The following is a 23,112-nucleotide window of genomic DNA, read 5'->3' on the forward strand; positions in this document are numbered from 1 at the left end:
GTTTAAAACACTGATTAAATTAACAGCTGGAAGACATCAATGGGACTACTCCCTTACATTTTACTAGGTTTAAAAAAAAAATGTAAGTGCTCATTTATTTTGCCAACAGCTAATTCATCCTCAATTAGGTATCATTTTTCAATCTATTCATTTTCTGTATTTGAAATCGAGGTCAACAGTTAAGGCCAAATACAATACATGGATCATCTGTAATATTAATTTGAGACAATAATCATCACTGTCAAGTTTTTCTAGTCAAAACTAGTTGCCGATTCATATTTTAAATTCTAGCTTGAAACCTTTTTGCGGACGCATATAATGACCATTCCCATGACCTACTATGTTTCATAAGTTGCATAAATGTTTGGGGTTGATATCATCTGTTACACAAATGTGCTGCAATTGAAAATAATACTACAAAATCCCTCAGAAATTCCACATTAAGACACTAATACCTCAAGGAACATCATTAAAATTCATGCTGTGATTTGATATTAAGAACCGATGGCACAAGCTTTAACACTGCTCCTGCTAAAGCCTCGGAGAGACACTAATGTCTATTTAAAAGATGAATACAATATGATGAAGTTATTATTTGAGCGAAACTCTATGGGTAAGAACATCTGATTGATCTGCAGTCTTCCTTGTCTTGGTTAACTGTGCAGTAAGTCTTCAGTCCAGAGATCGCATCGGGACAGGAGGGCCGGTAGTGGACTGCAGTCGCTTGTTCGACAACGACCTGCCTGATGGGTTAGTATCATCAAAGCTTTTCCTTTCAAATGACTTATCCTATTTGTGCACACAGTACTAGCTTGCTTATTCTCGAAGTCTTTCATTTTCCTGGGAGCTGTCTGGATTTAATTCTTTTAGAAGCATTTCTTTAGTGAAGTAATCTATAGTTGCGAGGATTGTGTTGGGGCAGGGGGATCGTTTTTCTGTGATTTTGTGTGCATTTAAAAAAGGATACATTCTTTTTTAAATGCATACAAAATCAGTATTGGTATGCAATTCATTTAGATGCTGAACAGTGTGTGAACAATATTACTATCCTCCCTGTGAAGCTTTTGTCTTGTGTGTAAAGAGAAATGTCTTTGTTATTACTTATGTTTGCTGTTAAGCCCCTTTTTCTAAACATTATATAATCAGATTCAGCAACAGTTTTTATTTTTTTGATTGTCTTTTCTAACCCTTTGTCTTAATGTCATGAAACAGTTGGGAAGAAAGGAGGACGGCCTCTGGAGGATACAGTACCTGAACCACATCACACGTACCACGCAGTGGGAGAGACCGACCAGGTAAACTACACACTTCTTCATCCAGGGCTTTAAATACGACACACTTGAACTTTTAATAACAAAGCATCAGGGGTCTCTGTAAGTGGTTGTACTGTTCCCAACTTCCCCTTCCAGAAGGAAAGAAACGTTCACTAAGCCCAACTCCCAACACAACAATAACAGTCTGTCGTAATGAGTGAATTGCTGACAACTTCCTTAGCCCCCACCCACCCCCCACCCCACCGCAACACACACACACACACACACACACACACACACACACACACCTCTCTAAGTATACTAGCCAGCCAGTCGGGCAGCTAGGTTTTACTTGGCCCCTGTTCCTGCTGGAACAACTGTCGCCTTCCTACTTGGCCCATATCAGTGGAGCCGTTAGGGGAGTAAGCAAACAAATAACGCCACCACCCCCCCCACCGTCACCTGTCACTGGTCCTGACTGACGACAAATGTAATCTGTTCCAGAGTTTAGAAAGAATAATCCATTAATCAGTTTAAGGTGTATGTGGGTGGAAATGTCTCAAAGACTGGGAAGAAAAGAGTGAAAACACCTCTAAAGTAAAGAAGCAGGGTTACTTGGAGGGAGAGGTGGGATATTAGTGAAGGGGGAGAAAAAGGAAATGGGAGGAAGGAAGAGTGTGTGGAAGGGGGAGTGGGTGGGCTCTGGGTTGACGTACAAGGGTCCAAGGTTTTAGATAGCCAAGGCGTCAGTAACTCTGGACAGCCAGACAATGGTCACACACACACACACACACACACACCACACACACACACACAAACACACACACACACACACACACACACACACACACACACACAACACACACAAACACACACACACACACACACACACACACACACACACTCTCTCTATGTGTCGGCCTGTCTATGTCTCCTAAACACACTAAAGATTCTACTGTAGTCTTTGGAGGACTTTCTGTTTGCTTTTATGCAACCCTTAAGCCTTAAAATCACTTTAATCTTAAGCATAACCATGAAATACATTTTTCTTTTTGAGGACTGATGACACAGCTGTTCCACAATAATTACCCTACACCAGTGTGTATGTCTAGACATCACAAGTGCAGATAAACTGGCTGCACCTTTGACTTAACCCATAGCACACCTTTAACACAGAAACACACTTCTTTTCACCCTCCACACCCAGCTTCCTGCATGGCTCATAGTCACACAGTGCATCTAAGGAATCAAAAATAAAACGTTCAATTCTGCTTCTCAATTGATTTTTTCTGTTTTATGTAGTACATTGAGTTCGTTTTCCCCGATTTGTTACAAAATGTATGATGTATTAATATATATCTGGAACATTTCTTTGAAAATAGACTAAACTCCATTTACATGAACCACTCTCCGCTCTTTCCCAGGCCAGCGTCGGAGTACTCCAGCCCCTCAGGGCGTCCTCTGAGCTGTGTGGTGGACGAGAACACGCCGGTAATGACGCCCGTTAACGGGGCCGAGGCGAGCGTGCCGCAGGGCGTACAGCGGGTCCAGGAGAGACGGGTTCGATCTCAGCGGCATCGCAACTACATGAGTCGAACACACCTGCATACACCCCCTGACCTGCCTGAGGGTTATGGTGAGAGACAGAGCATCACACACACACACACACTCACACACACACACTCACACACACACACCACACACACATACACATACACATACACACACTCACACTGCCTTCACTAACTGGTTTAAGAAATATCTGGAGAGAAATATGGTCTCATTAGGTCCGCAATTTAAGTACGGCGACACCATGATAAAAGAAACACACATGTGCAATAGCTGTGACCATTTACATACATACATCAACACACTCACACAGCCTCTCAATTACTTGATCCCAATGCGAGATTTCAAAAACACAAGATTAAAGACACAGTGAGCTGTTCCTCTGGCAGTATCTTGTTTGTAGCCCGGAGGCAATGATACTTTGAACATTTGTTTTCCTTTTGATGATGAGAGTAAAGTTGAAATGCCCCTTTTTCCACTTATTTTCTATCCGTCTGTCTCCTGGCTCTTTCCTTTGGCTCTCTCACACTTTCTCTGCTGACCCACAGCACCACATCATGACAACCACGGTCAACACCTGATGTGTGATCATATTCCTCTCCTCTACTCCACCTTTCTTTCCTCTCTCCTCCTGTTTTCAAACACTTCCCAGAGTTGAAATACTTGGCTTACAGACTGAATTGAAAGCGGCATATTCAAGGCTCAGTTTTTAGCTCTGGCCTTTCTTTAAACACGTTTGGAAAATAATGCAGGAGCTACATAAGTATATTTTCCATCATTGGAATTTTCTTTTTTTTCAGTTAAGTGTACTTTTCAGCGAACCCCACAATACCCACAGAGTCTGTAAAATAAATTATTATTTTAAATGTGGTGCTGCATGCCCTTGATTTTTTTAGAATGGCACAATTGGACCTTTGCCCCCTTTGAAATGTCCTGCTGTGTCCACTGACGCTGGCCAAGGTCGGACAAAGTGAGTCACTGATGCCCAACGGCTAGTGAGCTTTCTTTCTCCGCTGAACCCCCTGAACCAGTGGCTGGGTGTGGTGATGGAGAGAGGGAGGGAGGGAGTGTGTGTGAGGGGGAAAAAAAGAGGGAGAGGTGGGTAGGAAATGAGTTGTGCCAGTAGGAAGTTGGGGTGTGGGGTACTGATGGATTAGCGGGTGCATATACACACACATGAGCCTCAGAACACTGAGCCTGTGCAGCACACAGATTTTGTGCACACACACACACACACACACACACACACACACACACACACACACACACACACACACACACACACACACACACACACACATTCATCCGTGAGCTGGAGGGAACCACACATCTAACGGGCCGATGAGGAACAATTCTCATTTCTTTTTTGCTGTCCTCGGTTCTCCCAGTTGTTTACAGCATATCATTTTCGTTGGTTTGGAAAGACGGACAGAGTTTTCTTTTCCATTTTCTTTGGTTTTGTAGATTAATGGGAAGGGATTACTTTCAGAGCACACACACACCAACCTTTAAGAGAAAACAAGGATGCATCAAGTAACTATGTACAAGGAAAAAGTCACGAGTCTTTGATAAGTTTTCCTTACATTTTATTTCCCCCATTCTTTTGGGATAGTGGAGACTTGGAGAGGAACTCATTGATTACTTTGGCACCCACTTTACAAAACTGTTGTCCTTTCAGTTTGCCTATCACTTCAATTATAAACAGGATTCCCTTTCTCCAAAATACACAAATTCACTATCCATGCTTGTACCCACCAGGACTACAGAACAACAGTTTTGAGCGTCGTGTATCAGTGTTGTTTTTGCCATTTTGATCCAATATGTTTCTCTCTTTCTCCTTTTAGAGCAAAGAACAACTCAGCAGGGTCAAGTCTACTTCCTCCACACGCAGACTGGGGTCAGCACATGGCATGACCCCCGGGTGCCCAGGTAACTCCTTTTTGATTTATAGTTTTCACTTCGTTATTGTCTTTATTTGGTATACAATTTATGTTTCTTTTAGGTAATGTGATGTATGAAATGTGAGTAAAACCATTTCAAAAACACACGACCTGAGGTATTAAGGGAGATTTCTACATCAAAGTGTCTACAAACAGGTTTGTTCCTGTATGTCTCCAACTATTTTAAAACCTACAAACAACCCACATTTTAATCAAGGTTACTTCAATGGCTTGCAGCCTCTCTGCCCATGTTCATTTGGGAAATTATTTTATTTGTACTCGTTATAATCGGGAGCAGACTTCTACGGCTAATTCAGCCTTTGGTAAAAACATCTCTATGAACAATATGCTAACAGGGAGAAGCTAACTGCAATGATGGCAATGGCAGTGATACAAGATCCCATGATCTCACTTGACCTCACAACACCACTAAACTCTGTCGTTATGTGTTGATGAGAAACCCCTAGTGGCAGTTAAGTGCACGATAAATGCACTGCAGTGCTGACAGCCGTAATGTATTATCCTTAATATAAAACCTGACATATATTCCCAAACTGACACGACCAAACTGGACTTAACTTTCTGTATCCAGAAACGTTAGTCTTTATAGTCATATTTCAGGATCAAGTCCGGGTCAGCCAAACTAGTGACCGCTGAAGTCCGATGTGGATTTGGAAGAGAAACATTTTTGGCGCTGTTTGAGCAGAAATGCTAGTGTTCTGCATTCAATCAAACTCTTTCACTGACTCAATAGCCCACTCGTTAATTCACCGAGACTTCAGGCTATGATATTGCGTTACATTTCTGGCCATGTTGCTGCTCAGCGGAGAAGCACGTTGAGTTAACATCCAGCTCACAGCAGCAACCTTTGGGTTTTTCATTTGGACAGAGCTTTTCAAAATGACCCAGTATTTTGTGATGAGTGCAGCGAGGCATGTACTCTGTCCCTCAGTGTCCTCACTTCACACAAGGACAATACACATACATACACACACACACACACCATACACACACACATAGACAAAAACACAAGTTGCCCTGAGGCTTTTGCGCTGTCCCAGATAATGGCTTAGCTTTCTACTGACGGGAATGTCAGTGTACAGGAGCGTAGAAGTATCAGGAAATTAGAGCAAGGGCTTTTTCAGCATTGGCTTTGTTAATGTTGACGATGCTCTTTGTTCTGTTGAGAGCTCTGTTCGAGCGATCTGATTGAGTTATGTGAATCTGCTGTGAAGAAAAAGTCAACGTACCAGTTCATATGAATGTAAACGGCAGCCCATATTCATCAAATGTTAGCAAGGTTAACATTTAGTCTTGGTTATTAAATATTAGTTGAAAAGGTGTTCCGTTTTTTGTGTTAAAATCTGATCGCTACTTACTATTCCTACTTACCTATTAACTTAAAAAAAGCAGCTCAAATTGCATCATAGCTAACAACAAAAATATAAAACACCATAGAAGGCTGGGGTAGGATTCTTCTTAAAAACATTGTAATCCCTTTCAACACTCACCTATGCCACGCTTGAAATGTATGAAGATGTCTGCATGTGCGTGGAATTTCTTATGTTTTTAGTTTTTTTGGCACGTTGGAGTGTCAACCTCTACAAATAAAGTGACCAGGTGCCATATTGTAACATGCATCAAAGAGGAATCCAAATAATGAATGACATGATGCTGAAAAAACACACTTACATCGAGGCGAACGGACAAAGATCGTTCCTTAGCTGAGTTAGTGAATCTGGGGTTGGCTTAGGATAAAAGCGTCAAACAAGTGTAATGTAATGTGAGGCTAATCAATGATATAGTTCTTAAGCTCGTCACAGTGTGGGGATCAAAGTTGTTTGTTTTAGCCAGATTCACGTTGGTAGTGTGAATCTTGCTGATGGTTTTGGTTTGATTTGTTCAGGGATCTCAGCAATGTGAACTGTGAGGAGCTGGGCCCACTGCCTCCAGGCTGGGAGATAAGAAACACAGCCACGGGTCGCGTCTACTTTGTCGACCACAACAACCGGACAACTCAGTTCACAGACCCGCGACTCTCTGCTAACCTGCATCTAGTACTCAAGTAAGTCTATAAATCACTGATGTGTTCAGGCCCACAGGGCAGGATGTTCAAGGACATTACCTTGGCTGTAGTTGAGATTTGAATGACCAAGAACATCAAATATTGCTTTTTTCCTGCAATTACTATATCTGCTGTAAGATAATCACTGACGGCTGTCTTGGTTTCATTCGTCTCACCTTATATTTTTGTCCTCTTTGTCCGTTCTGCCTGTCTCATGTATCTGTCAACGCTCTTTTTCCATCCTCCTCTTCCTGCCTTCCTCAATGACGGAACTATCTTGGCCTAATTTTCCTCTCTGTATTTGTTTTTCTTGTTTTAATCTACGTTTATTCCTTTACTTTGTGTCCTTTTACTTGTTTACTTGCTCTCTTTCCTGTCTCCTGCTCTCTTTTTAATCTTGTCCAATGCTCCAATCCTCATCTCTGTCATTTCCATTGTTTTCATTCTCTTTTCTCCATTTTTCCCTTTCTCTGAATTTTTCCCTTCTCTTCCCCTGTTTTTTTTTTCGTACAGCCCAAGTCCAAATGGTTCCCGTGTGGCCATGGAAAGCCAAAACACTAACCTCAGGTAACCCACACACACAATACACAATACACTCTTGGTATCTGTCTGTATAAAGCATTTTCAGCAGCTAGTCACTCAAAGCTAATTGCACGCACGCACGCACGCGCACTGTTATTATCGCGAGAGAAAATGCTGACTGTGATACGTTTCCACAGGGGAATGTCCAATATGTGCGTTTTATACATGTCGTACATAACCTTCCTCAGGGTTGACTTTCATGTGGGTGTCACTCAAGTCTGAAACACACTCTCACACATATACACACACACACACACACACCAAATGTCAGGGGCTGTCAGTTGGTCTTTCAGTGTGTTTGTCTGTCAGCAGTCTGCCTCCACTGCTTGCAGCAAAGATAGCAGAAAGGCCTGAAAAAAATACTAAACCCGTGTTAGCATATCGGCTGCTAGCTTAGCAACAGTTTTCATATCCTCACACATTGATAAGGTACTTTAGCAGTACGTCTAGATAAAATGACAACTGTCAAGGCTGTGATATTCGTGTGGAAGGAACCTGTGAGTTGTTTGAATCCCTGATACGATGAACTGAATTCTGGGTTTGTTCTGTGTATTTTGGCTGTCGGGGAGCTCCCTGTACTTTCTGCCTGCCAGTGTGTGAGGCAGGAGTCATTAGAACAAAAGGAACATGGAGAGATGTGGAGATTTTCCCCTTTGCTTTTTTAGTGCAAATTCTCAGCTCAAAACCACTTTCAATAACAAGCGGGCTGGCACGATAGGACATGTTTGGGAAATCAACATCTGGTCATTTGGTCAAATAGTATCCATATGTGTCAGAACAGCCTCTGGTTGTGAGTTGAAGCTCAGCTATGTTATCCAGTCAGCATCATTAACTGCCTGTCTGACTCCTTATTAGGAGAGATTTGAGGCAGTCCAGACAAAGTTTGAGAGCTTCTTGAAGGTCAAAATTAGCAAGCTTTAATTTCCAATGCAGCTTTCCGTGATACACACTGATTAATGAAAACAAGATCAAGGCATGTTTTTATACAGACCATGTCACAGCAATAACTGTGCAATGTACAACACTCTGGAAGGTAAGCAAGTGCACACTTTTGCCCCCCCCCAGCCTCCTCTGTGCTTCAAAAAACTGTTAAAGTTATCAGCCTGTCTGCTGGCTCACTGTCAGGACATCTGTCTTTTATCAACACCTGGATTTAAAGATATTTCAACACGCACGCACGCACGCACGCGCTAAGATGCAGCATTGCATTGACCGGTTTCCATTTAGGGAGATTAAAGGTAGTGGTTGTAGTGGGGTTGCATGTGAGAGCCAGCGGACTGCAGTGCCTGTAGAAACTGTTTGTGTTTCGTCTGTAAGATCAGATTGCGTGGAACAAATTTGACATTACAACATCGGGAGTCTGCAGTTTGCACCTCAGTCTACGGAGCCTCCAGGATGCATCTTGGTGTTGGTGTGACTCAGACGGCCCGGTTGCCGTCGACTTCAGACTAATGAAGGCCTTGAATTGTCAGACAGTCAGCCACAGCTGCATTACTGTGGTCTGCCGCGCTGTCTCTCACATGCTCAGCTTCTTCCCTCGCACCAGCACCTAGTATATGTCTGAACCATTACATCAGTGTTTGCTCAAGGTATTTTAAGTTGGATTCATGTTTAGTGGGCATCAGCAGGTATTTTCCCCACCCAGTTATAAATCTTCATGACATTTATATCAACATTTGCATTGATGTTTTAAGAAATGATGATTATATACTATAGTATACTTGGTATATTATGGGTGTGTGGTTATATTTAACTATGAAAGATAAATAAATGCTGGAAATTACTGGGTTAGCGATACATCCCACACATGTATATAGATATAGAGCGGGATACAGGTGGGTAGGCAGGTGGATATTGAGTTATATTTATTATGTATTTGCACGCACAATGTACTACACTCTGTAGTTGGCGTCAAATACCTTTTTGGTCTCATGCTGTATACAGTAAGTCAAATTATGCAGAAAGCACAGATTGTTTTCTGTTATGGTAACATTTTGCAAAGCTTTCATTCGTTATTCTTGGAGACTGTCGTAAAATGCAACATACTTTTGTCGGTACGCAGTCTCATCACTACAGTCTGTCTGCTTCTGGTTTCCTGTACTTCCTGTAGTTTTTAAACCAACACAAGTGTACAGATGTGGTATTTTGCTAGGTGGGAAGAATGTTAAAGATCACACAATTACTGGTAAAACACACACATATTATCCAAGTCAATAATTCAGTGCATACACTTTGACTCCACGTTCTGCAGCACCAGCTGATGCTCACACTCATAAAGGGCCCTTTGATTCTCCAGGCTGGGTGGGGGGCAGAGTGGGAGAGTTGGTGTAGCTTTAACACCACTACACCTACTCAACACTCATTACAGCCCACCTGTGCTGGCTGACATTAAAAAGAGGTTTCTCTCCACACACACAGCCGTGCTTTCTTGTGCGTGCACTCCCTCACCTCACACACCCAGTCTGAGGATGGAGGACTATCATGACTCTGCAGGTTCAGGTGCAGGTGACTTAGTTCTGGCACACTCCTTCATTCCTTCACTTCTCCTTTTCCTCCTGCTCCGTCCACCTTGGAATAACAATAATAAAATCCTCTGGCTCTTGGATTGAATTTGACAGTTATATTTCTCCCCAAGTGGTGTTTTTACCCAAGCTGTCACAGCCATTCCTCTCTTTCGGCTCGGGCAGATTTTCAGCTTTGCCGTCCTTGTATTTTCTATATTTACCATCAAATATGCAGAGCTCGTCCCCGTTTGGAAACCAAAGACGATGAACTATGTCGAAACGTATTTTTAATTACACCGTGCCCTCGGAAGGAAAAGAGAAGTGCGCTTAAATTACGCTTTATTATATGGTTCTTCAGCCTCCGAGCCAAAGGCAACTCATTCCATTTTGTTTTAAGGCCATCTTTTCTTCCCCTCCTCCTTCCTAAAGTGGTTTTCAGGACTGCAGTCTTACCCTTTCTTTGACATGCTAGGAGCCCCAGCGCCTGCCAATAAAATAAATAGCAGCGGACTTGATTATACAGGGATAGACTGGTGAAACTCTGCACCCGTTTAGTTTGGAAAGCCCAAATAGATGAGGCTTTTTTTTTCTCAACCCACTGAACCAGAGAACCCAAATGTACAAGTGTCGGAATAAGTGGGTGGCTATGCGCTGCTACCTCAGAAGGTCTCTCCTTCCTTTTTATACACCAGTTCAGTCTTGTGTTTGGCCAACAGCAGCCTCCTCTCCCAGCGGAGGACAGTAGCATCATTTAAAGAAATCCTCTGCTGGCTCAGCGTTTCCTCACAGGAGAATGAGCGCTGCTGTCCTGTTGAAGGGAGAGATGGATAATGTTTTTAGGAGGCCCACCCAGGCGTCCCACCACCAACACCACAACGAGGCAGAGACACCAGAACTCTGACCATGGCGCACCTTTGCCAAGATTGTATTTTAAAGCCGACTCATCGCTTTAAATATATACAGGCTCTGAATAGCAAGAGAGGAGAAACAGGCAGACATGAACTTAAAACAGTTGCTGTAGTCTACATTTATCAGAAGTCGTTTGCAGCTAAAAGAAAGGCATCTTCAGAACGTGTGTTACTCAACAGAAACAAGACTGTAGAGTTGCAAAAATGTATGTTAATAATGTCTGGCAGCTCCTGTGGTCGTATCTTGGAAGTTCAAGTAGTGGTTGGGCAGGGATACCTTATCAGACTTGGCTGTCAGCTTCTTTGTTCCTTTCGATACATCTTTACTTCCTGTCAAGAATAGAGTTAGACGCAAAGAGAAATGTGTGATCGAGGTCCGTCCAGCTATACTTGCACCTCTCTCCTTTTGTATATTGATTTTCCTCTGTGTGTATCTCTTTCTCTTTGCTTAGCCAGGGTTTACCTCCATCTCTGTCTTTCCTGCTAGTGATATTTTTCAAACGTCTGGTCAAAGGGCTGGCCTGTCCTCAGGGCTTAGGGCTCTGTTTAGAGCTCTTTTCTTTGAGGGGAGTGAGGAGGGTGAGGGCTGAAGAGGGAATCTCTTACAAAACGTCCTAGTTCAGCCGTTGGAGAATATTTGAGATGGAGGGGTTGGGGAATTCCCTTCAGGACAGATTCCTCTTTTTACTTCTATACATCTGTTGCCTAAAAGTAGTACACCAGAACAAATATAAGAACTACTTATGGGAATGTGATGGTAGATGGCTGTAATACACTAAGTCCAAATAAGAAAAGGCTGCTCAGGACAAATTGTTTAATGCTGCTGTTTAAGTGAATTAGTGAATCAGACTGACTTTGGACCCTCTTCACATTATTCCTCCAGTGAAACGCCTCCGTTGAAGGAGCAGGTTGTTCCCGGGGTCCCGCCGCAGCCCCACTCCCCCGCCCAGCTGCCTGAGGAGGCGGAGTGCCTGACGGTGCCCAAATACAAGAGAGACCTGGTGCAAAAGCTGAAAATCCTGCGGCAGGAGCTCTCTGCGCAACAACCACAGGCCGGTCACTGCCGCATCGAGGTCTGCCGCGAGGAGATATTTGAGGTAAAATTGATGAAATAATGATTTACTCAACTGAACACACAACAACATTTTACAATGCACTTGTTTCTGTTAGCAAAAAGCTACCTAGAAAGCTGCACGATGTACAAACACTACCTTTGTTCATGTTTATTTGAGCTGAAAGTCATGATTATTTGTCATATTGTGGAATCACCTATTTTTCTGGCATTACTGTCCAAAGATATTGAAAAATGTCCATCCTAAAGATCAAGGCAAGGTGTTCCAATGTCTTCTGTTTATCAAAAACCAAAGATATATTCAGTTTATTAAGATATTGAAACACAGGAAAACATGAAACCTACATATTAGGGAGGCTAAAACAGTATTTCCTGCCATATTTTTCAGGAGAAAATACTTTAACAATGAATCTATTATCGAAATGTTGGCGATTATATTTCTAATGACTGAATTGTCATTTGTCAACTAATCGTCGCAATTTCCATGTTTATAGAAATAAAAAAACGCCATGATCCCAACACTTTATTTGTCTGAAAGGCTTCACTTCAGAAGGGCAGGTGTTCATTTTCAAAATCTCCTCGAACCTTGTAAACGAGACACCCTAACCTGAAATTCCTGGTGTGATTTAAACCATAAAGGGAAACATGTGGCTCACTGATGAAGGGCATCTGAGCACAGCTGCAAACATGTGCACATAAATGAATGCAAACACAGAATTTCCCTTGAATTCGTATAACATACATTGACCATGTGTGCACAAAATTCCCCATCTGGCATTCACAAAAGCATCACATGCTGACATGCAAACCCCAAAAGTCCTTGAAAACAAAAACTGAATCCTCACAAACCCAGATCTCTGCATTTTACTAGCATTTTTTCACCCCATTTACGACGTGCACCAGAAAAGGGCCCAGGGCAGCGCAGAACCACTGCTCCAAACTGCTTTATTATTCCCAGTGAAAAGCAGAACAGAAAGGCCTTCACAACACCACAAAAACACTCTTTCTCTGTTGCCTTTCTTCTCCTCCTCTGTCTCTCTTTTTCCTGCTCTCCCAATCATTTGTTCTACCAAGGCAAGGCATTCTTTCTGGATGATTTCAGCAGCTAAAGAGATGGGGAAGGAGGAGAGGGGAGGGTGGGAAGGAGCTAAGGGCAGAAGTGGCAAGTATTCGTGGCCAGACATAACTTCATAACTACAAGTTGAGCAATGAAAAATATGACTTCATCGCCCTTCGACGTGACAGCTGTGCAAAGCAGCTCTGCAGATCCACTTGAGGTTTTCTCGTGCAGGAACCAGAGCTTCAGTTAGCCTCTGGCACGGTGTGCATGCACTTACAATTATTCTACTCTGATTTCTTATCCACACTTGTTCTGTGCCACAGGTTGACAAACGATTAACACAAAGGAAATATTTTCTTCTGTGCACATTCCATAATCAATTCAATGCATGTTTAATCACTATCGTTTTAGAGTATCTGAAATGTTTGAGTGTTATCTTCCACTCTGTGCAGCAGTGACAGATTGTTTACTGTGGCAGGGCCTCTGTCTCTGTGGACTCCTGTGAGAGGACAGACACAGAGATGACTCTTATGTAATGTAAAAAGGAAAACACTGACTATTTGTTTAACTGTAACTGGGGAAGGGTTACTATGAATAGATGCAAGGACAGGATTGCCAGGATGCTCTGGTATGAATGTATTCTCTTTAAGAGCAATACATAAAATATGAAATGTTAGAAACATGTATTGAAATAATAGTTGCCCTTACTAAAGCTAAATAGTATAAAGTTGTAATTGACTATTTTATCTACTTCATAAAGAGATTTAACTTGTCACATTTGATTTATTTCCTAACGAATGTATTAAAGTAGTAGATAAAGGGTTAAAATCCTAAAAACGAACTTGCAGTTTCAACCTCACGTCAGTGCCATAGACTGTATATATAAAGTACTCAACACTGATCACTCTTGTACTTCTTAAATTAAAGGATTTTCAATTTAACTGAAATTACTGGTACAGAGCAACAAAGTATTTGTATGTTATCCCATTGTATTCCAAAAAAATAGGAAAAGAAACCTTTATCATTTCATTTTTTCTCAGTAACCAATAATAATGACATTATTTTGTAATTTAAAGTGGACCTATCATGCTATATTTTAATAATATATTGTAGGGCCATACCTATATAAAACATGTCTGTGAATTTTTTTTTTCAAAATACCAAACAGATCATGCATTTTAGCCATGCCTCATTTCACTCTATTTGCTGTATTCCAGCCCTGTTTTTGCAAGGGCTGATTCTGTGAGAAGTCTTCTTCGCTGCTTTTGTGGCAGACTACACTTTCGAGCGGCAATGGCCGTGGCCGTGGCCCAACCCCCCCATTCCCCTGATAGGTGGAGAGTTGCCCATATAGGCAGAGCTCCCCGTTTCTGACGTCAGAACAATTTCAAATCTGTATCAGCTCCGTTGCAGCCCCGTTTTTAGAGATTTGGGTATGGAGGAAAAGAGAGAGGGTTGTGTTTTCTGACACTTGGTGAGTTCTCTGACACACCGGGGACACGTATTCATGTATAAAAGACGTACAAAAGTGCATTTTGCATGATAGGTCCCCTTTAAATTTGTAACATATGACCAGGTTCTCCTCAAAACTACTTACACTCCAGCAAACCTCAAATCAGTTACAATCTTTCTATTTATGAAGGTAGTAGAGATGTCCATCAAATGACATTTTGGAGTCTTGCTTTCTATTTAAGATCTTGTTTTGTGCATCGTTTTAAATGTTCTGTATGTCTTGAATCGCAGGAGTCGTACCGGCAGGTGATGAAGATGCGTCCGAAGGATCTCTGGAAAAGACTGATGATCAAATTTAGAGGAGAAGAGGGACTGGACTATGGCGGGGTAGCAAGGTATTTAGACGCATGTTTATTTTCAATGGTTTTAAATGTCAGGAAATATGTGGTTATGCTTATTTCAATCTTTTGTGTTTTAGGGAATGGTTATACCTGCTGTCCCACGAGATGCTGAACCCGTACTACGGCCTGTTCCAGTACTCCAGAGACGACATCTACACTCTGCAGATCAACCCGGACTCTGCTGTCAACCCGGTACCAATTATTACGCTTTTCCAACATGCATCTAACATTTGATAATAACTTGTGTATCAAGCTAATCTTCATTTGCAGACATAAACCGGACATTTCTAACTTTGGGAATATTTACAAACCGTGTGGATGTGTAAGCTAGAAATAAACAATTGGTTTTAAAAATGATCAACAAAGAGCAGCAATTTGACACAACATTAATTTGATGGGATTTGAAAAAGGTGACTACAATTTAAAATGTTAGATCTTTCGTTTAGTATTTGGATTTTGCTCAATATGTGAACAAATCAGATTTTTTTGCATGCTGTAAATAATGATGAAGTCTAAGAGAGCAACGAATCTCTTGAGTAAAAAACTCAAGCTGATTAATGTGAATCTTCATATACTACATAACACAGAAGCTGATATGATATGAATGAAAGCCTTCATATTGATATCCCTGTCTGATGCGCAGGAGCACCTGTCGTACTTCCACTTCGTGGGTCGCATCATGGGCATGGCGGTGTTCCACGGCCACTACATCGACGGAGGCTTCACTCTGCCCTTCTACAAACAGCTGCTGGGGAAACCCATCACGCTGGACGACATGGAGTCCGTCGACCCCGACCTCCACAACAGCCTCGTCTGGATCCTGTAAGACTTATTTTATACCGGGCCATACATTATTCTCTAAATTATTTCCCTGGCAACATGAAATTATAGGAAACGTATATTATAAAACTGATATTAACACGATTTGCTAATTAAATGTACTTATCAAAGCAGGTATAAATGCAGGTTACACAGAACTTCATTTTAAAGATCTCTTCTTTAACTGTATGCTAATACAACAATGCTAAGCTATGGAGGAGAGTAGCTTCCTAGCTGTTACAGATGCTTTCACATTAGAACATAACTTCAGAAAGTGGTTGCTTACGGCTGGTACAGGAAAGAAAATCATACATATATACATCAGACCTGTAGGGACATGATATACTTCAGAAAGACATATAGACCTAACTGTACTGTCATTTAATACATTCTAATGAGTGTGGCGCCCCCTGCTGCCAGTAAAGCAAATGCCATCTATATAATTGAACACCCTTGCTAGATGTTTAGATGCAATGAGTTTCACACACAATGTTCTTTTAATAGAAATCCTTACCTAATCTAATGTCACCTATTTCAAATGTGTCTGTTAAGCAAACAAAGACAATCATCAAAACTCAATAACCGACCAGTTGCCAAAAGTAATTCCTATGAAGCACATGGGCAGGAGTGTAGAAGACTGCTGTATTTCTTAGTTTTGTTGGCCTTAATTCTAAAAAAACAGCAACGAGAAATAATTCCTGCTGATTCAGAAATGAACCTGCCCTCTCTCTCCTCTTCAGGGACAATGACATAAACGGCGTCCTGGACCACACTTTCTGTGTGGAGCACAATGCCTACGGAGAAATCATCCAACATGAGCTCAAACCCAACGGCAAGAGTGTGAACGTCACAGAGGACACCAAGAAGGAGTATGTCAGGTAAGGAGAGGATTGCTACAAATTTAAAAAATGACAACAATTCGCCAGCAACAAGTTCAGTTTCAGCTGACAGGCTTCATATAAACACGGTTTTCACACTTCCAATCTGTCATATTGTCATTAGTTGTGAGTCATGGTGGTGAATCTGTATTTGCAGTCCCACAATTGTTAAATAAACTAACGGTCTCCTTCCTCTGGTGTTTTCTGCAGGTTGTATGTGAACTGGCGTTTCCTGCATGGCATCGAGGCTCAGTTTCTGGCTCTGCAGAAAGGTTTCAACGAGGTTATCCCTCAACACCTGCTCAAGTCCTTTGATGAGAAAGAACTGGAGGTACAAGATCACCATCATTTATTACATCTTCTTAAATACAAGAAATCTTCCAGGTACAGTTTTCTGGTATAGTATGAACTCAAGTTGATATGTGTGTGTCTGTCTCCCCTCAGCTGATTGTGTGTGGCCTGGGAAAGATCGACATCGCTGACTGGAAGTCCAACACCCGTCTGAAGCACTGCACCACCGAAACCAACATCGTCAAGTGGTTCTGGAAAGCCGTGGAGACGTTTGACGAGGAGAGGAGGGCCCGGCTGCTGCAGTTTGTTACCGGCTCCTCCAGAGTGCCCCTGCAGGGCTTCAAGGCTTTACAAGGTACTCCTCTGACTCTGGGCTCTCTTTTTATTTTAGCCTCTGTCTCTCTGTCCCTGTAATAACCTTTACGCTTAAGTTCTGGTAACATGTCAACTAACATACTTCGGTTATATAACATACTGGTATTAGGTTCATTAAAAAATGAATATCATGTATATAAGACTCATGTCTTTGAGGGTCATTGTAACTGATAATAATTATAATCGTTATAATTTTAATAGTTTAATACCTTGTACCTTGATATTATTTTTAGTTGGTTACTTCACCGTGGTAGCCTCGGTCTTTTGAAAGTTTGAAATGTATGCGATATATGCTTAAAAAGATTATGCTCCAATTATGACAGAATATTGTTGTTAAATCCTAAAATAAACATTTGGATTAATCTATGTTTTTATGTTGAGTTTAAATGTTACCAATCTGAGGCCACAGTTCATTTCAGGAGCATATTTTCGACCAAAAAAAGCAGCCATCTGGCTCAAGAAACAGAGGCTAAATTGTCCTTGTAAAAAGTGTCAGGCCTTTTATTAGATCAATTGTTGGTGGGTAAATGAACAGTGGGATTTGATGCTGAACTGCAGCTGATGCATGCTGTTTGTGTTTTGTCTGCAGGAGCTGCAGGGCCCAGACTCTTCACCATTCATCAGATCGATGCAAACGCCAACAATCTGCCCAAAGCCCATACCTGGTGTGTGTCACATGCACTTGCACACACACACAACCACGCACCACATGCATAAAAGTGATACCTCTCACCTAGCTTCACTCATTTGAACGTATTCTCTTTGTTTTCTCTCCAGCTTCAACCGGATTGACATCCCGCCCTACGAGAGCTACGACAAGCTATACGACAAGCTGCTGACTGCGATCGAGGAGACCTGTGGCTTCGCAGTGGAATGAGAGACACGTTGGAGAGTGTGTTTGTGTGTGAAAATGTACAGACACACTGATGTCTCGCTCAGAGCGTCTTTGACCAGCCTGCGACTGCGACTGCCCTCACCGCTCTCCACATTCTCCCCTGATCGAATTCTGTTTGAACAGCTGCTACTCATCCCGTCATTTAATTGTTTTGTTTTTTTGTAGATTGTGCAAAATACAGAGAGCTACGAGTTGTTTATACAGAAAGACAAACATTACTGCCTGGTCATCTCAATTTTAGATCTTAATCAAATCAGGAAGTAGTTTAATAATTTACAGTTTAAAACAAAACAAAACATATTTTCTCCCCAGGCAACTGAGAGCATTGAGTCGCTCTTTCGTTTTGCAATTCAAACGGATTGATTCATGTCATGCTACTGAATCTTTAACACTGCAGGTAGCCGTATCTTGCCCATAGTAGCATCTGATCCTCCACCAACACAGCTTCCACTCCTCATGGCTGCAGAGTGTGTGCGCTTCTCTTGTTGGAGGCGACACATTCATCCTACCTCGCCTGTAATGCTTCGATATTTGAAGGGTTTCATCTTAAAATGCTATGGACAGTCTTTGATTTTTACATCAATGCTCCATAATAAACTAGGTTTCCATATTAGCGGCGATGTCTCAACTGCATAACCATCCAAAACAATTCAAAGTGTGAATATATCATTTTGAAGTGGAGCTCTACTTGGATATGGGTCTGATGTTTGGTTGCGTTTGTGATTGGAGCTTGTGGTGGGTTGTTTTAAGCTAGAGGGACAGACTCTGGTGAAGAAGAAGGTGTGAATATTATTGTTTTCCCTTAATCACTGCAGTGTGGCCACAGCTCTTGTAAATGTGTGTCTGTATGCGTCTGCATGTGTAAACATAAGTATGCTAGGAAGTTTAAAGATGAGTTTCCCATCCTCTCACAGGATGCTGATTGAAACTCTTTTTGAGCATGGTTTGTATTCCTGTTCTCTACACATTGGTCTCCAGCAGTTGAAATGATGCATGTTTTTTTTTTTCTTCTTGCATTTAGTTTTTAATCCAACCCAAAATCACCCAACACACTTCCTGTCAGACCATATGTGAAAAGGGCACAACTGTCCAAGGGACCAGGCTTGAAATAAGCTATTCAAGGCAGGCGTCCATTTTTAGTCTCGTCGTCAGTTTAAAAGGCAGAAGTATTTCTTTCTCTCGTCACTTTAGAGCACTTTACAAACTGAGCAGCGGCTTGCAGGAGTGCTTTCTTCACGTTAGATAAAAAATATATCATGTTTCATTTGCTATTGGAGTCCATTAGAAATATACAGAGTATCTACACACCTGTAACTTTTGAGTATATATGTACAAATACATAGCTATTTTGTATATGGTTGCTTGTTCTTTCTGTTCAATTTAAATGCAAGCATGTTGGTGTCTGTCACAGACCTCTTTGCATTCTCAGGTGAAGTTGTCCCTTGTTTTACTTTTTTACATTTATTAGGCTAGTGTGTGAGGAGGGGTAATACTGGTTGTAATGGCAAATATATTTCAGAGGCTCTTTAAACCCATGATAGTGTAAAGGTCCACCGTTTAAAGTGACATTTTCCTTTTGGTCAATCACTCTTACTTATAAACACACACATGCCTTCATAGGAGGACATGAATGGCCAGATTTGATGCTCTGGGGGTCTGTGTCACCGCTGAACATTTGAACAGGAGCTCTCTGTTTGCAACATACCATTTTTTTTAAATAAAGAAAACGGACTGAATGCTGCCGGCGGCCTCAAACCCTCAGAGCTTCAAATGTTTGAGGTTGTCTGCTGCTGATTTCCGGGGTGCTACATGGTGAAAAGTCGGAAACATAACATTAAGACGGCCTCTGCCCATCCAAAGAAACCCTTCTGCATGAATGGACGCTCGAGAGTTAAAGCCTATTTATTTGCATAATTAACACTCTAAAAAAACGTTTTGACTTGGAAAAATCAGTTTAAATGTTGTTTTTTTTGTATATGTATACTGCCTGCATTTATCTGTAACCATGAACAGTCTGTTAGCTGATTTTCAGAACATTTTATTTTGTGGTCATCATGAGACAAAACGGAGAAACTGAACATGAAATTGTCTTTGTACAGTTGCAGAGAGTTTATTTGATTGATCCTTTAATAACCTGACTCAGAGGCAGAAGAGAAATGCATTACACCTTTTTTTGCACACATTATGCATACTTGGGCTCCAAGTTATAATCAGACACTTCCTTCTATTTACCAAATAGTTAATGGACTGGTTAAGGTTTTTTTTTCTTTCCTATGTAGATAACGTATATATGAATACACACATGATCTTGATATGCACACATGTATGTTTGTCCAGTGCACACAGTCCACTTCTACTCTTTGTTACTTGTTGGCACAAAGTTTTCTGGCTGGTTCAGTCTTCAGTGCAAAAGTTGTGGGGGTTTTGAGCTTCCAGACGAGGGGAAATCTCCCCAGTTAAGCAGCCAAGCTTTGAACGCCTGTGATATAAAGAGATATTTGTCTACTCTTAACTGATCTGATGAATTGTTGAAATGGATTGAGAGCCAGTTCTGGTCAAAAGGATTTTCTTAAATGATGGTTTAATTGGTTACAAACTAGAACAATGCTCAGCTAACTCTCTCCCTACTCTTTTAAGTGCAAATGTACAGGTTTATGTGCAAATTCATTTGTAAGTGTGTGTGTGTAAATGACTTTTGATTGAATTCAGTACAAAACAGAAATCTTTTTTTTAAACTGCACCATGTTTTTATTTCTTTTGATTTCCTATCTGTTTTTGTATTTATTATTACAGTAAATGTGTTCATAGTTTTTCACATCAGCTGCTCTGTGAGCTTGTAACTGACACCTGTACATAAGGACAATAAAGAAGCAAAGTAATACACTTCTTGTACCCTTGCAGAAAGCTGAGCAATAAAACTATGCTGTTTGAACCTCACAGCATTATGTTTTATAGAACCACGTGTACTACTGTCTTTTGTTCTGATGAGTAAGTTGAGCAGAAGATTCAATTTATTTCTATCTTATATAAACTTGGCTCTTTGGACCACAGCATTATGTTTTATATGACCTACTGTATTTCGTTCTGTAAGGTAATTTAAATTACACCTTTTTAATACTGTACTTTTACTTGAGTAACATTTTGAATACAGTATTGTTACTTGTAACAGAGTATTCCTAACCTTTGGTATTTCTACTTTTACTGTAGTACACAATCTGAGTACTTCTCCCACCTCTGATGGCCTTTCACAGAAATACAGAGAAAAAAGTCACGTAAAGTAAACATCGCATCATTTTACGTTAAAAGGGGGAGTGGCTAACTCGGCTAGCTTCAAATGATGTGCAGTTGGTAGCAGTTTTTAGTGAGTAAGATGATATCTTTCCGTATTATCTTCAATTCACCATGGTGAAATATTGTGTATGTATGTGGGTTGCGTAAACTGCGGCCTGTCAGGACACCGGCTGCACTGTTTCCACCGGGAGGGACGGAGCTGTGTTCCCCGCCTGGCTGCGCTGTGTGCGGGCGAAGAGAGAGGGCTTCAGCGCTGCTTCTGTAAATGAAGACATGGTGCTGTGAAGATATCATTTTACACAGGAGTGTTATATCCCTGACATTATGATGGAGTTCAGGAGGGGTCTCGCTGTTAGGACCTTGGGGCTGTAAACGGGTCCCTCCGAAAGCATTGTGGGGATTTTAAGACCGCGGCGCGGAGTCTACACATGTGCAGCCTCGAAATTTCTCGCTACGAAGTACGCCGGGCTCGGTAGATTTCCAAGTATGCTGGAGATTGGAACAGTACTTCGGCGGCACTCTATATGACGTAGTATGCTTGAAGCAGCTTTACTCGCGATTGAGAAACACTCACGCAGTCAGATGATTTTCCCGCTGCGTCATTAACAGGAGGCGGAAGTGGTTTTATTCAGTGGCGCGAAAGACACACGTGATCTGAGCTCCCTGAGTGGTTTCTGACGTTAGCTAATTTACAATAAATCAGCATAATAATTTAGCTTTTTCCATGTGACTTGTTTGTTTACCTTTTTGTTTTGTTGTATGTGTCTTCAATATGTAAGCTATGGTTTAACTTTGAAAACAATATATAAAGTAGACAAAAATTAAACTGGGAAAACTGTTTTTAAATATGATTTTAATTAATATTTCAACTTTTTAGTGAAACATTTTTGATGAATGTGTCAATTAGTTTTGTAATTATATACACATTATGAAGTTAATATACTTCGTTTTAATTAATCAGCTGTAATATTGAATAGTTTTCATAAATACATTGATTTCATTCAGTAGTAGATTGATGTAAAATGTGGTTGTGGCTAAAGACTTCGCTTTTCCTATATTCATTATGTTTTAGCTAATAGCAGACAGCCCTCCGAAAGTGTGAAGAAATGGAAGAAAGACACTCAGAGCCTCCTGAACCTGCTGTGAAGACGCAAAAGCTGCTTAATCCCAGGTTTGAGCCTCTTGTACTTTACTTTAATAAATGAATACAACTTTCAATAAACAGTACAATAGTATATCATTATATATATTTAGTATTAGTAATATTTTATTCTAAGAAAATCTACATCATGTGTACCTTTTACTTTTGGTACTGTAAGTATATTTGCATACAGATACTTTTGTATTATTTACTATTTGTTTACACTGTTGCTACTTTTACTTCCACAGCTGTCACTTCCTCATAGTGTTGCTGACATGTTTTGCCTTTTCATGTACATTTGGATTATAGAGTATGTAGCTCTCTTCACGACACAGACACAGGTCGGTTCTTTAAAACGGGCGTTTATTTCTTGGACTTTTCATCTTGTAGCCTCCCCTCTTCAGTTACGTCGTGAGAACTACAACAAACGAATTACACGTATACATAGCCAAACATATTAGCATATTGTGCTACACATATATGAATGAAAATAGGAAACATGAAAACATAAAACAAATACCTCGTTGGCCGCTTGTCGTGAAAGGAGATTAATCTTAAAGTACCTTTTCCGTATAACTTTGTCAAATTAAAACTTTGTCACAGACTTCAGCAGAGC

At 41.1% G+C, this 23,112-nt stretch overlaps 1 protein-coding gene across 1 annotated transcript; it reads left to right on the plus strand.

Annotated features, from left to right (window-relative positions):
* Positions 1 to 638: 638 nt before the first annotated feature.
* On the plus strand, positions 639 to 21,021 carry LOC117481437 (E3 ubiquitin-protein ligase SMURF2-like; the record flags this gene model as incomplete). The annotated part of the gene is given in 16 exon segments (XM_034129115.1): positions 639 to 750; positions 1,213 to 1,238; positions 1,241 to 1,295; positions 2,678 to 2,889; positions 4,667 to 4,751; positions 6,669 to 6,827; positions 7,341 to 7,394; positions 11,705 to 11,918; positions 14,697 to 14,800; positions 14,884 to 14,998; positions 15,450 to 15,628; positions 16,366 to 16,503; positions 16,714 to 16,834; positions 16,948 to 17,149; positions 17,759 to 17,834; positions 17,947 to 21,021. Coding segments are annotated over 16 exon segments (1,952 nt in total), but the record flags the coding sequence as incomplete, so codon positions are not given.
* Positions 21,022 to 23,112: the final 2,091 nt, after the last annotated feature.

The sequence above is a fragment of the Trematomus bernacchii genome, unplaced genomic scaffold (assembly GCF_902827165.1).
Source record: "Trematomus bernacchii unplaced genomic scaffold, fTreBer1.1, whole genome shotgun sequence".
Classification (NCBI taxonomy): domain Eukaryota; kingdom Metazoa; phylum Chordata; class Actinopteri; order Perciformes; family Nototheniidae; genus Trematomus; species Trematomus bernacchii.